General features: G+C 49.1%; 2 protein-coding genes and 1 non-coding gene across 5 annotated transcripts; 1 reads left to right on the forward strand and 2 right to left on the reverse strand.

The window, feature by feature from the left end:
* On the reverse strand, window positions 1-3,330 carry Tnfrsf18 (TNF receptor superfamily member 18). The gene is made up of 5 exons (XM_027398608.2): window positions 2,410-3,330; window positions 1,498-1,620; window positions 885-972; window positions 513-715; window positions 1-445 (listed from the first exon to the last, which is right to left on the reverse strand). Exons 1-5 carry the CDS (start codon window positions 2,789-2,791, stop codon window positions 321-323), a joined length of 921 nt encoding a protein of 306 aa, XP_027254409.1. The 5' UTR covers window positions 2,792-3,330; the 3' UTR covers window positions 1-320.
* A 625-nt stretch (window positions 3,331-3,955) lies between these two features.
* Window positions 3,956-4,059, forward strand: LOC113833748. Its single transcript, XR_003481898.1, has one exon. It is a non-coding gene; the product is annotated as a U6 spliceosomal RNA (small nuclear RNA).
* Window positions 4,060-6,636: 2,577 nt separating this feature from the next.
* Window positions 6,637-10,347, reverse strand: Tnfrsf4 (TNF receptor superfamily member 4). 3 transcript variants are annotated; one of them, XM_027398611.2, is made up of 7 exons: window positions 9,319-10,347; window positions 8,949-9,071; window positions 8,278-8,385; window positions 7,825-7,891; window positions 7,188-7,384; window positions 6,988-7,107; window positions 6,637-6,897 (listed from the first exon to the last, which is right to left on the reverse strand). In XM_027398611.2, the coding sequence occupies exons 1-7, from the start codon at window positions 9,446-9,448 to the stop codon at window positions 6,827-6,829; spliced, it is 816 nt and encodes a 271-aa protein (XP_027254412.1). In that variant the 5' UTR covers window positions 9,449-10,347; the 3' UTR covers window positions 6,637-6,826. The 3 variants fall into 3 exon arrangements, 2 of the variants coding, with proteins under 2 accessions (XP_027254412.1, XP_035295208.1); XM_035439317.1 differs by having other exon boundaries at window positions 7,825-7,966; XR_004768069.1 differs by having other exon boundaries at window positions 6,813-6,897; window positions 7,201-7,384; window positions 7,825-7,966.
* Between the last annotated feature and the right edge of the window lie 2,493 nt (window positions 10,348-12,840).

The raw sequence follows: 12,840 nt of genomic DNA on the forward strand, positions 1-12,840 counted from the left end.
TTACTAGACAAGTATTTATTGAAAGCCACTTGTACAAGGTCTTGTGCTGAACACTTAGTGCTCTCTGAGAGCTTAAAGACCCTACTCCAACAGAGCTGGCAAAAGAGGGAGGCAGCCATAGGGCCCAATTATAGTCACTACTCTTTTTACACCCAGTTGTAATTTATCACCATCAATCAACATCTTACACCCACTTCCGCCATTGAGGGGAGCAGGGCCAGGCCCAGGGAAAGATGCACAGTAGAGCCCTTGCTCTCACCAAGGGTTGGTCTGGGCAAGTCTTAGAGGGTCTGGCTTGGGGTCCAGAGGAAGAACAACCCTCATGGCCACCGGTCTCCCAGATGACTCTTATCCTCCATTTGCTCCCCACGCTCCTCCTCAGGGAACTGGAAGCTGCAAGCATCATCAGCTGGTGGTAGCTGCACCTCCAAGAGTGGCTGGGTCTCTGTAGTAAAAATATGGTTAGCAAGTAGCCTGAGACACATTTTCCCCTTCCCATGGACACAACTGACCTCGGGGGCACATGTGTTCCCTCCTCAGCTGCCATATGTGCAGGCAGAGCTGGGCTGTGGTTAGGAAGAGAATGCACACAGCTATGGCCAGGAAGATGACATTCAAATGGCCATGTTGCTCAGTGGGTAGTGGCTCCGGGATGCACACAGCATTGTGAGTCTTGTTCCCAGGGAATATGGTGAGAAATCCAAACTGGGCACAGCTGGGACACAGACACAGACACTGTCAGGCTTGGTTACCCAAGCAGCCACACTAGGACTGTTATCCTCTAAGCCATTTGGGAGATAAATGGGGGCCCTCAGGGGTTACTACAAGGGAGGGACAGGATAGGCTTCCTAAGAATGGGCCTAGCCTACTCATCTAGGACTTACTCGGCCCAAGGTCTGCAGTGGCCCTCACGACCTGCGGAGAAGGTGCCCATGGCACAGTCAACACACTCGAAGCCAAACTTAATATTCCCTGTGGATAGACAGACAGACTATAGGGGCTACTGAGATTAAAGAGGAAGGAGTCAGACTAGGGTCTATCAATCCACCAGTTCTAATGTCCACAGTACTAGGGCCTGGATAGGCAGTACTATGTATGTCTATTCCAGAACTAAAATGACACATCGGTCCCTCTTGAATATGGATAGGATTGGCGGCAAGGCCTGGCCTTGGTCAGAATAATGATCTGAGATCAGACCAGCACCTGGGCAGTCCCCACAGCCTCTCACAGCCAGCTGTGACATCAGCACCCTCATTATGATGGAGGTCCCCAGGCCAATAGGAAGAATGGCTCAGGACCACTTGGCCCACCTATCCCTTCTAGAATCTAGAATGCAAGTCCCTGCTTACCCAGAGGATATGACCATGAGCCCTATATGTGCAAGATTCTTACATGCCTACACTTGCTCACTAGGCATCTATACCAGCTTGATTCTAGGTTAAATTCATGATTTGCTTGGGGACATCTGTGGCCTTCTGCAGTCTCCCAGGGACATACCATGAGGCTGCACCTTCTGGCCTGGTTGGCAAGGGTGGTGCTTGCAGGCCTTGCACTGAGGGTCTTCACAGTGGTACTCCGGCATGACACATATGCAGTCTCCTTCAGGACAGGCCTCCTCGTCTTGGCAAGAATAAGAGCCTCAGCAATTAGGCAGAGCTCCCTTCCCCTCTTCAGAGTTCCTACTGGTCCTTCAAGTGGTTAAGGTGCTAGGCCTCCATCCTCAATCAATCCCAGTGCAAGGCCCTAGGCTTTTTCCAGCTCAGGGTTCCATCTCAGATGTTTTACTGCTGATGTACACACTTCCTGATGCTCTGAAGAATGGCTTCATAAGTTCTATTAGATATGGGAGTCACCTGGGGCTTCCTAAGGTCCCTGGGCCCATGTTGCCTCATCCCTACCCTATATTGTCCCTCAGAGCAATAGGAACACCTCAGCAACTGCCTTCACTGCTGTCCACATCTCTATCACAGAGACATGGGCCCTCAGAGCTGCCCTGTCTATACCAGGCGTGGCAGATGAAGTGCTGAGATATTTTTCTTGGATGGGTCCTCAAACTGCCCTACACCTAAAACTATAAGTCACAGACAGTAAATATGGCAGAGGAGAGTGTTGGGACACCAACCCAGACAGAGAATAGCTTCAGTGATAGCTAAGGTTTGACCCACCCAGAAGACCCTAAGACCTTGGACCCCAGATCACTCTTAAGGGAGAAGTTTCCAGCCCCTGTTGCCTATGCTCCCATACTTCTGATCTTGAACAACTGGTTCAGATGGACCTCTACCTCCTTCTCAGTTCCAGACTCAAGGCTCTAGACACAGAATGTTTGCTTACCCACTCATGTGTGCCCTGTGCCCACCCTGCTTGTGTGAGTGCTGCACTTACTAGCTCCCACTCCCCTCCTTGTCTTACCTGGAGTACACAGCCTGCAGCAGCGTGTGTTAGTGCCAGTCCCACGCTGGAAGCTGCTGGGGCCACAGCTAGGTTCCTCAACCAGGCTCTGCTGACCTAGGTCCAGCAAACAAACCAGTGAGACCCCACACAGCATGGCCCATGCTCCCATAGTGCTTCTCCTGAGTCTTCTTCCTGTTGGCTGATTTTTAGCAGTCCCCAACCTGCTCCAGCGTGCCTTGTCCCCGCCCCTGCCTCTGCCTCTACCCCTCACATTGGGCTCCAGGCCAGCTCCACCTCCATCTTCCGGCAGGCATGTGGTGCTTGTAATGGCCTTCTGTAAAGCTATATCATCTTTCTTGACATCTCCTGAACCCCAACAATCCCCTTCCAACTCCAGCATACCCACCCTGGCTACGCTTCAGAGGAAAAGGATCCCCATTCACACATGTTACTGCCACCACTGCCTGTGGGTACCCTTTATTGTTGCATAAAACTCCCCCTTTCCTCTTCCTAAGCCCAGGAAGCTTCTCTGGGCTTGGGAAATGAGGAGATCCTGTGAGGGGAGTCCAGAGCATATACCATTGCCTTTCAGAGAAGGTAGTCATAAACTAGGAATTTCTAGCAGGCACATGAAGCCAAGGGCAGTATGGCCTGCCCAGATCCAGCCCAGGCAGTTCTAGTTTGGATCTCTTGGCTCTCTCTGGAGCCACTTTTGTTCACCTCCTCACACAATTCTAGACAATGGAAAGGGAGTTCCCAATGGAGCCCTTCGCCTCCTCCTCGTGATGAGACTATCCTGTCACTAGCAAGTTCTGGAACTCTACCTCTATAAGGAAGCCTCTCTGGTTTTTTGTTTGTTTGTTTGTTTTGTTTTGTTTTGTTTGTTTGTTTGTTTGTTTTTGATACAGGGTTTCTCTGTGTAGCTTTGGAGCCTGTCCTGGAACTAGCTTTTGAAAACCAGGTTGGTCTCGAACTCACAGAAATAGGCCTGCCTCTGTCTCCCAAGTTCTGGGATTAAAGGTGGTGCTGGGTGGTATGTGCCACTACTGCCTAGCCCCTCTCTGGATTTTTGAGCCTTACTTTCCCTATATCTTCCAGCTGAAGTTAAGCACAGGGAAACAGGGCGAGGACTTTTGGGAGTATTGGGGATGAGCATGGGCCTCTCAGGATATACAATGATTGTACCCATAAGTGAGAGGTGTGGGGCCTTTTGTGATGTGGAAAACCTAGGAATCTAGCCTGACTTTTAAGTTGTCATTGGAGGAGGCTGGGGAAGTAGAAAATGTAAGAAATTAGCAGCTGTGCAACTCCTGCTGTTCTCTGGCTTCAGGTATGTAAGTCTCCTGAGAGACAGCCCTGGTCATTGAAGAGTAGGGAGGGGGTTCTCAGTTCTCCACTCTAGGCTAACCTCAGCAGAACCTCTTCTTTGAGAAACAAACAGCTCCTGGACAAGGAGGTGGATCTGAGTACAAGGGCAAAAATGAAACCATGTACCTGACTTCACATAAAGGTGTTGAGGGAGGTATTGGCTATGGTCCTAACCATTTAAAAAAAAAAATAAGGGGTGCTCACTTTGGTAGCACATATACAAAAATTGGAACAATGCAAAGATTAACACAGCCTCTGTGCAAGGATGACACAAAAATTTGTAAAGCATTCCATATTTGGGGCTGGACATAGCAGTGCACACCTTTATTCAAAGGAAGAGGTAGGTGGATCTACAAGTTCGAGACCAGTCTTGTCTACAGAATAAGTTCCAGGACAACCAGACTTATGGAGAGAGATCATGTCTCAAACGAACAAACAAACAAACAAACAAAAATCTAAGAGGTCAGCCAGGACCATGCCTTCATGGTATCACCCCAACCCTGGTAAGTGCACGGTATACACATGGTATTTATTGCCAGCCATGATATCCTCACATTGGGGATCCCTGTTTTCTAGGGAATGGCCTCTTCCACAGGGGACAGCTAACAAAGCATTGACTCACCCCCTAAAACACTACCATGTACCTTGTGGGGGAGGGCATGGGAATTTTGGCCTTGGTGTTGTGTCTGAGTTCAGCCAAGGGCAAGGTCTGCTTGATATAGACTTGCAAGGCTACAAACTGTTAGTGAGCTCCATAGAGGTTCTTTCCAGGAGACACAGTGCTCTTCTGCCAACCACATACAGACCACAAAGATCAAAAGACACAGGTCATATACCTGGGGAGATTTTTTTCAAGTAGATGACATCAGTAAATGTCAGCACCTATGTCAGATTTCCTGTCCTACCCACTTCCAGGTACCAACTGCAAGGGACTCCCAAGAATGAGCAGCTTCCATAACTTGGTGGTGGGCTGAGGTGATTTTAATCTGCTCCCTGATATCTCCTTTATTTTATGAGCAGCTCCTTGTATTTCCATGTGATTTGTTTTACAGGACTCAGTGAGTATGTTCCAGGCTGCAGAGAGTCCTGGAAGTTTGAACCTGTGGGGAATTCCTAGGCTGACATGGGGCCTCAGAAGAGGTACTTAGGGAGTTTTTGAGATGAGGGGGATAGAGAATGTACTTTGGGACAGCACCAGAATGAAGAGAAAGTAAACCCAATGTTTGTGCAGGTAAGGCCATGGGTATCTGGGAAGGGGTCCAAGGAGCCCCAAAATGAGCAGGAAACAGCAGGAAGACTAGAGCCCTGTGCCTAGTAAGGAGGAGGCATAAATATGACCTGCCTAGTGTGGGAATAAAACCTCTTTCCTACAATCTCTAACTTCCCAAGCCCCACAGCATTCTTCGTCCAACTCTCCCTAGCCTCCTATTGGCCTCTCTAGGCATGGACTTCCCTATGGGGTGGAGGCTGCCAATTGGTCTATGACTCCATACCCAGGCTTAAGGTGTGGTTGCACATAGGCACCCAATAAGGGACATTTAGTAGTTCAGTGGGTGTTTCCTTTGGTTGTGGGCAGCTGGATTTTGTCAGAGAATGAAAGGAAAGAGATGGGAGGGGAACCAGGATTAGAGAGAGTTTTGTCCAACCAGCCCATGTGGGTCACAGTGACTTGTGTTACAAGTAATAGGATGCCCCAGCATGCAAATTAAGATCATCATATCTGGCCTGGCGGTGGCGCACACCTTTAATCCAGCACTTGGGAGGCAGAAGCAGGCAAATCTTTGAGTTCAAGGCCAACCTGATCCACAGAGTGAGTTCCAAGACAGCCAGGCCTACAGAGAAACCCTGTCTCAGAAAAAAAAAAAAAAATCATATCTGGCCACAGGCAGACCAAGTAAAAGATGGGAGGGGTAATGAGGTGCTACTTTGCCAGGCCAGTGGCCTCAGGGTGACAAGAGGAAGGAAACAGCCATCTTTATGTTTCCTATGCCTCCTCAGTGCAGCTGACACAGCCCAGCACCACCCCCACACCAGAATGTCTAGTGACTCTTTTGTTGTTGTTGTTTTGTTTTGAGGGTTTTTTGTTGTTGTTTTTGTTTGTTTGTCTGTTTGTTTGTTTGAGACAGGGTCTTACTATGTAGCCCAGGCCAACCTGGAACCTGCTACTTGAATCAGGCTGGCCTCAAACTCACAGAGATCCACCTGCCTCTCTACCTTCTCAGTGTTGGAATTAAAGGTATATGCCACTAAGCTTGGCATCTAGTGAGTCTTAACATGCACCACAGGATACCAATCTGGGCTCTCTGTTTTCATTTGCAGGATCAGGCATAACTGCTTGACTATTTCCATGAGCAGCTTGGCAGCTAATTCATTGAGCTTCTGGGTACCTGTGCTTCCTGAGCAACTCTGCCGTCCCCAGATGCTGCTCTTACAACCCCTAGCAGCAGAGGGCAGCAGTAAGACCCTGGGTCCTCAAGATAACTCTAGGTTAGCTGCCTGAGCCACAGTGGTCAAAAGGGGCACAATAATTTACAAGTTCCTCTGGTGATCAGGATACTCGGGCTCTGCCTGCCAGAGCCCTTCCTTTTTGACTGAGACTCTTAGGTCCCCTTAGAGCAGTGGTCCTCAACCTGTGAGGACAATATGAGGAACTGTATTAAAGGGCTAAAGTATTAGGAAGGTTGAGAACCACTGCCTTAGAGCACAGACTGCTCATCAAGCTGCTGGTTGGCTTCCCTGGTACTATCTCCTCAGCATTTCAGGCCTGTACTCCATACCCTTATCAAACTGGAGTACATGTGACTAAGTGTAGGTCTCTGAGTGGACCTTCACCTTGACTTAAGACTCCCCCCCCCACCAGAAGATGATGCAACCACAGCCCCTTAGTGCCAGTGACAGACTCACAGTCGCTAGCATGTTTATTGGTGGTACCACCAGGCAGGTAGTATGCATAGCATACATAGGAGAGCCCAGAGCCAGCCCAGCATCTAAAACGGTGTGGAGGGTACTGGCAAGCACCAGGATATGGGTTACCCATGCTCCATAACACCCACTCCTGAGGTACTGTTCAGATCTTGGCCAGAGTAAAGTGTGTGTCAGCCTGTTCCTCCTGGATAGGGATCCTGAAGCTGTTTCTCCCTAGGAGGAGCAAAGAAAAAAACAGCAGTGAGGAGGTATAGCTCATCCCTCTAGGAAGTAAGCTTTATCAAGCCCACAGTGGGTACTCACAGTAGGGTTTGGGAGTATCAGGCAATCTCCAAGCTCTTCGGAGCAGGTACAAGGCCAGCAGAACAGTCAAGGGAGCCAGCAGGCCTAGGCCTAGGCCTAGGAAACCAGCAAATGCAGGGCCTATGAAGAGAGGCTAACTGAGTGAACACACTTACCCTCACCTTCTCTCCCCTATTTTCTACTGAGCCAGTATCCCTTACCCCTAGGAGCTACCAAGGTGGGTGTAGAAAGCAACTGAGAAGTCCTGGGCCAGACTGTGGTGGACTGGACAGTGGTCGGCCTGAATGTTGGGCCCTGGGTCTCCCAGAGCAGTGTGGCTGGGAGGCTTCTGTCCTCGCAGACTGCATCCAAGCTGGTACTGGCTGGGTGCCGGGTCTGCTTCCCAGATAAGGTGCAACTGTGGGATGAGGGTGTTCATTAGCTAGAGATAGTGGTGGAAGTTGCACTGAGTCATCTTCAACTCTGCCAAGACCTCTACCCCCAAGCCACATGCCTAGCTCTGTTACTGTTCGTCCCTGTCCTGCTCCTAGGTGGGGTTCTGCACTCTCAAAACGCACCCTATATACTTCTACAACCCTCTGGAGAAGAACCTGAGAGCAAAAATGTTCCTACAGCCTGGTCTAGAGTTTTACATGCCTCCACTGCACTTGCAGGGATCCCCACAAGGGCTGTGTTGAAGGGACGATGTCAGAAGATCCTCTGGCTCATGGAATTCTGTTCTCTGAACTGATACATCACATAATCATCTAGACACCAGCTCTTAAATGCCCAAACCTTTCTGGTTCCATCTCTTCCACACCCCCAGTTCTGGATGTTCCAGTCAGCCACAAAACTTACTTGGTCCAGGGCTTGCAGACCTGGTTGTTGCCTGGAGAAAAGTGGCCAGGAGGGCAGGGAACACAGTCTACAGCAAAGACATAAGTCAGCTTTCTGATGCTACTAGGTGGGCCCTGGGTGCTGAAGTTGCTGTTGGTGGGGCCTGAAGGGAGGGTTAATGCTCACTGTCTGGTGCAAGTGGATGGAAAGCTTGGCCTCTACAAGTTCCTTCCTTCCCACATGCTGTCCCACTGGCACTGACCCAAGAATTGGTATGACCCACTAGAAGAGGAGCTTTTGGCCAAGACTAGAGAGAGAGATCCTGGGGAGGTGACAATGTATGAAATGGGAACATGGCTCGTTTATACCATTATCATGGAGGGGGCCAGCACATGTGAATCCTAACCACCTCGCACACATTGGCCATGGATAGAGATGGACCTGCATGGCGTAGGGCACCACCCTGAGGCTCACCAACTCCAAGCTTGTGGCTGCTGTCTTCCCGGGGCTGGGTGCCTGGTCTGCATTGGCAGACAGCATCCTGAGTAGGTGTGCAATTCTGCTTCAGCTCACTCCCACTTCCTAGGGAAAGTCAGGTAGAGACTGTGAATGAGGCTTACCCAGGACAAGAAGGCAAAATGGACTTGCCTCTCCTCAATGGCACAGGAACAAAGTTAAAGTTGAGGGAATTGTGCAGCCTGACTTTAGGCTTCTCCTCTCCTAAGACCTCTCCCTGGCTACTCTTTTCTTCCTAGTCATGAAGCCCTGGAGAAAGCTACTGAGCTGGCATAGGGCACTTGTGGCCTCCCTTTTCTATTCTCCCCCAACCCGTCTCTAGCCTCAGAATATCAGAACCCTCAGATACTCTCAACTTCCACACCATGACCTTACCTACTAGGACAGTGTGGGCAAAACCACATGGCCAACAAGAGCTCTACCCCAGTTCCATATGGCCCTGGCTGAGCCTTCACCCCAGAGGACAGAAGATCCCCCTGGGAAATGTCCTGGCTACTAAGACCCCCTTAGTGAACAGGATTCATCACGGCTTGGAATTACTTCTGCAATAATATGGGAAATATGGGCACCCATTGCTGTAGCTGCTTCCTTTCTGGGCTGGACAGTGAGTCAGGGTAGGAGGAGCTCACGTTGGTTGCACTGTGTACACTGCTTGCAGTTTTCATAATTGACTGCCTCATTGTAGAAGCCAGGTTCACATGGGTGGCATACAGTGTCCCTGGTGCCATCACAGCGCCTCACCATACCATTGCCTGTAGTGGAGCCCAGAAAGTTGAACAGGTCAGCCAAGGCCCAGGACTGTGGAGACGCAGCACCCTGGGTCCTAAAAGACCAGCATCTTGGTTGGCTCTGTCTCAGGCCTGGGGACATTGAGCATCACCTGGGACATTAGCTGAATTCATTTACTCCCAGAATGCTTGTACCTGTGTCTCCATCATTGTCCCCCAAGAATCATCCCTCCCCCACTCTGCCACTACAATTTAAAGCCGGGCCACTCACCTGGTTGGCACTCATTACAGCACTTGTGACCACTGGGGTAGGTATCATCAACACAGTTCCGCCTGGCTGCAGCTCCAAATGTGAGTCCCAGGAGCAGAAGTGCTGTGGGCTGCTGAACCCACACATACATCCTTGTCTGGGCTCTGCCTTCACAGGGGTCTGGGGTTTTTCCTTGCAGGATGTGGCTATAAGAGCTATGGGGGAGGGGCGAGAAGAGTAGGCGGAGAGGCAAGAAGATATGTGAGCATGTTTTATAACTGTGTTCCTGTATATATGGCACAGGCAGAGTCCCATAACAAGCTAGGAAGTGCTTGGGGCCACTAGGGCATGTGAAGGGAGGTGCAGATACCCAACATATGTATATGCAGACACATGCACACAGGCATTAACAAAAAGATTTTATTTTTAATTATATTTTTCTGTTGGAGGGGCATATGTATATAGTAAGTATAATACTCAAGGAGGTCAGAAGAGCTAGAGTTATAGGCAGTTGTGAGCCACCAAAGTGAGTCCTAGAAACTGTACTTAAGCCCTCTGCAGGAACACTGACTTTTACCACTGGGCATGATAGTACACTCCTTTAATCCCAGCATTTAGGAGCCAGAGGCAGGCAGCTCTGCCTAATTTACATAGTAAGTTTCAGGACAGTCAGGACTACGTAATAGAGACCTTATCTCAAAAACAAAAACACCCAAAAAGCTTAACTACTGAGTCATCTCTCCAATGTGAACAGACTTTTTTCTTCCCACCTCCTTCCCCCTTTTTGTAGTTCTGAGAACCTAAATTCTTTTACAGGCTGGGCAAGTGTTCTGCCACTGAGCTATATCCATGGCCCTTTTCATGTTTTATTTCGAACAGAGTTTTATTAAGTTGCCCAAGTTGACATTTGAATTTATTCTGTTGCCCATGCTTCAATCTTTTCTCTCTCTCTCCTCTCTGCCCCTCTCTCTCTCAAGATTTAGTGCCAGGTGGTGGTGGTGGCTAATCCCAGCACTTGGGAGGCAGAGGCAGGTGGATCTCTGTGAGTTCAAGACTAGCCTGCTTTACAGAGCAAGTTCCCAGGACAGCCAGGGCTCCACAGAAAAACCCTGTCTTGAAAAACAAAAATACGTATTTTTTCAATTGTGTATCTGTGTGTAGGGAATATATACATGTGGTACAGGTGCCCAAGGAGGTCAGAGGTGTCTAATCCCCCTGGAGCTGAAGTTATAGGCAGTTATGACCTACCTGATATGAATATTGGGAACTAAATTTGGGTTGTGACAAGTACTCTTAACCCTTGAACCATCTTTTTGACATTGAACTTCTCATCCTCTTGCTTTCATCTCCCAAATGCTGGGATTACAAGTGTGTCACAGGCTCAACACAGGCTTTCTTTTCTTTTTTTTTTCCGAGACAGGTTTCACTGTGGCTTTGAAGGCTGTCCTGGAACTTGCTCTTGTAGACCAGGCTGGTCTCGAAATCACAGAGATTCGCCTGCATCTGCCTCCCGAGTGCTGGGATTAAAGGCGTGCGCCACCACCGCCAGGCAAGGCTTTCTTTTCTTACATGCAAACTATTGCACTGAAGTCTTCATGAAGGAAGCAGTGTCCTTATTACACATTTAAATTTTAACTTAATTATCAATTCCCAAATTAATTGGAAAGTTGCATGCTACCTATGCATAGTGGCACACATCTGTAATCCCAGTTTTCAGGAGAGAAAGTCATGATGACTACAAATTCCAGGCCAGCATAGATTACAGATGAAGACTGTTAAAAAAAAAAAAAAAAAAGGTGCAAGGTGCAGGGATAGTCCTGCTGCAGAACGAGATACAGGACTGGGTCTGGAAATCCCCCACCCAAGGTCACATGTGAAAGCAGAAGTCCCCAGGCCTCTTATGGAAACTCCTAACCTGGAAGGTAAGGATGGGCTAGGAATAGGAAGTAGGTGGAAGAAGCCAGAGCCGGCCAAGAGGTCACAGAGATGGCCCTCCCCCATGCTCCTGAAGCACAGTGAAGATCCTGGAGAAGAATCCTCAGGGCATCCTGGGCAGCATCCCTCCCATTCTTTTCTAAGCAGAAAGGAAGGTAAAACTCCTATCTGACACATGGTCTCTTCCGAGGTCAGGTAGCTTGGAGGTACTGGATAGTACTACACTCTAAGGTGCCCTTCCTCCCCTCAGAACTCTGCTGTCCTTGGCTGTCACACCTGGCCAAGGCTTAGCATCAGCACCCAGGTGAACAGGGATGTGGAGAAGACTGCATGAGCCCTCCATTTTTAGGGACTCCCTGCAGAGGATCTGTATAGGACAGCAGGCCCCTTCTGCTTGAAGCTGCTTCCATCCAGGACCAAACTGAAACCGAGTAGCTTTCATGATACTGGAACTGTATCCACTGGGTTGGTGCTCCTAAAAACTGCAGGGGAGACCACAGCTCTGGGCTAACACACTAAGGGTTAGAGTGGGGCCCTACTCATCCCCTCAGTTCAACATTAGGGACCTAAAGCAACTCCCATAGGCTGCTGCCCCTTGAGTACCAGACTGGAAGTCATCAGAACTTCTCAAAGGCCAGGTGCCATCATGTAACAGCTCCCTGCCAGGTAGCTAGCTGGCTTCCAGGGCTGCACTGACACCTTCACCTGGAAACAGGGCCCCACCTCAGCTGTGACACTCCAAGCCAAGGCCATGAGCAGGTGCAGGATGGTGGTCAAGTCTGATAGTCTGCTAAGAGGTCCATATTCCAGAGCAGTGTGTCCTGCCACTTTGGGATACTCAGAGGCTGGCATCTGCTTGTCCACATTATCTTCTGAGTTCTGAAATCTCATCTTTGCCTAGAAACCAGCTCAGGTGCCACCATACTCCAATGACTATGAGGAGCCATGCTCCAGCCCCCCACCCCCAAAACACCACACAAAAGCAGGTTCCTGTGGAAAAAAAACTGAGTCATACAGGTAATCTAGAGCAGGGCTAGGATTATGATGAGGTGTCCTCTGCCTGACACTTCTGACCCGTCCATATTTAATACCAAGGCAGTGGCCCTGGGACTCAGACTCTGCTGCAGATCCCAAACTCAAGGCCCAACTTGATCCACATAGCTTTTCTCATGCACGAAATTCCCTCTTTCGTGTCTTGCCTTCAGGTCCTATTTTCACTTCTACCATGAGGAGAATGTTTATTGAAAGCTATAAACCAATTTAACTAGTGTCCACCTCAAGAGCATCTAGTGTAAGCTACCTAGCCACAGTGTTTTCTTTTTCATCTAAAGAATGACAATGTGTGCTGGGCAGTGGTGGCACATGCCTTTAATCCCAGCACTCGGGAGGCAGAGGCATGAGGATCTCTGTGAGTTCGAGGCCAGCCTGGCCTACAGAGCGAGTACCAGGACAGCCAAGGCTGTTACACGGAGAAAACCTGTCTGGAAAGAAAAAAAAAAAAAAAAAGAAAAAAAGAAACCCTGTCTTGAAAAACAAAACAAAGAGAGAAAGAAAAAAAGAAAGAAAAACCATGAGAAAAAGGCAATTCTATTTTAAAGTAACAATTCT

This window comes from Cricetulus griseus, chromosome 2, assembly GCF_003668045.3.
Source record: "Cricetulus griseus strain 17A/GY chromosome 2, alternate assembly CriGri-PICRH-1.0, whole genome shotgun sequence".
Lineage (NCBI taxonomy): Eukaryota > Metazoa > Chordata > Mammalia > Rodentia > Cricetidae > Cricetulus > Cricetulus griseus.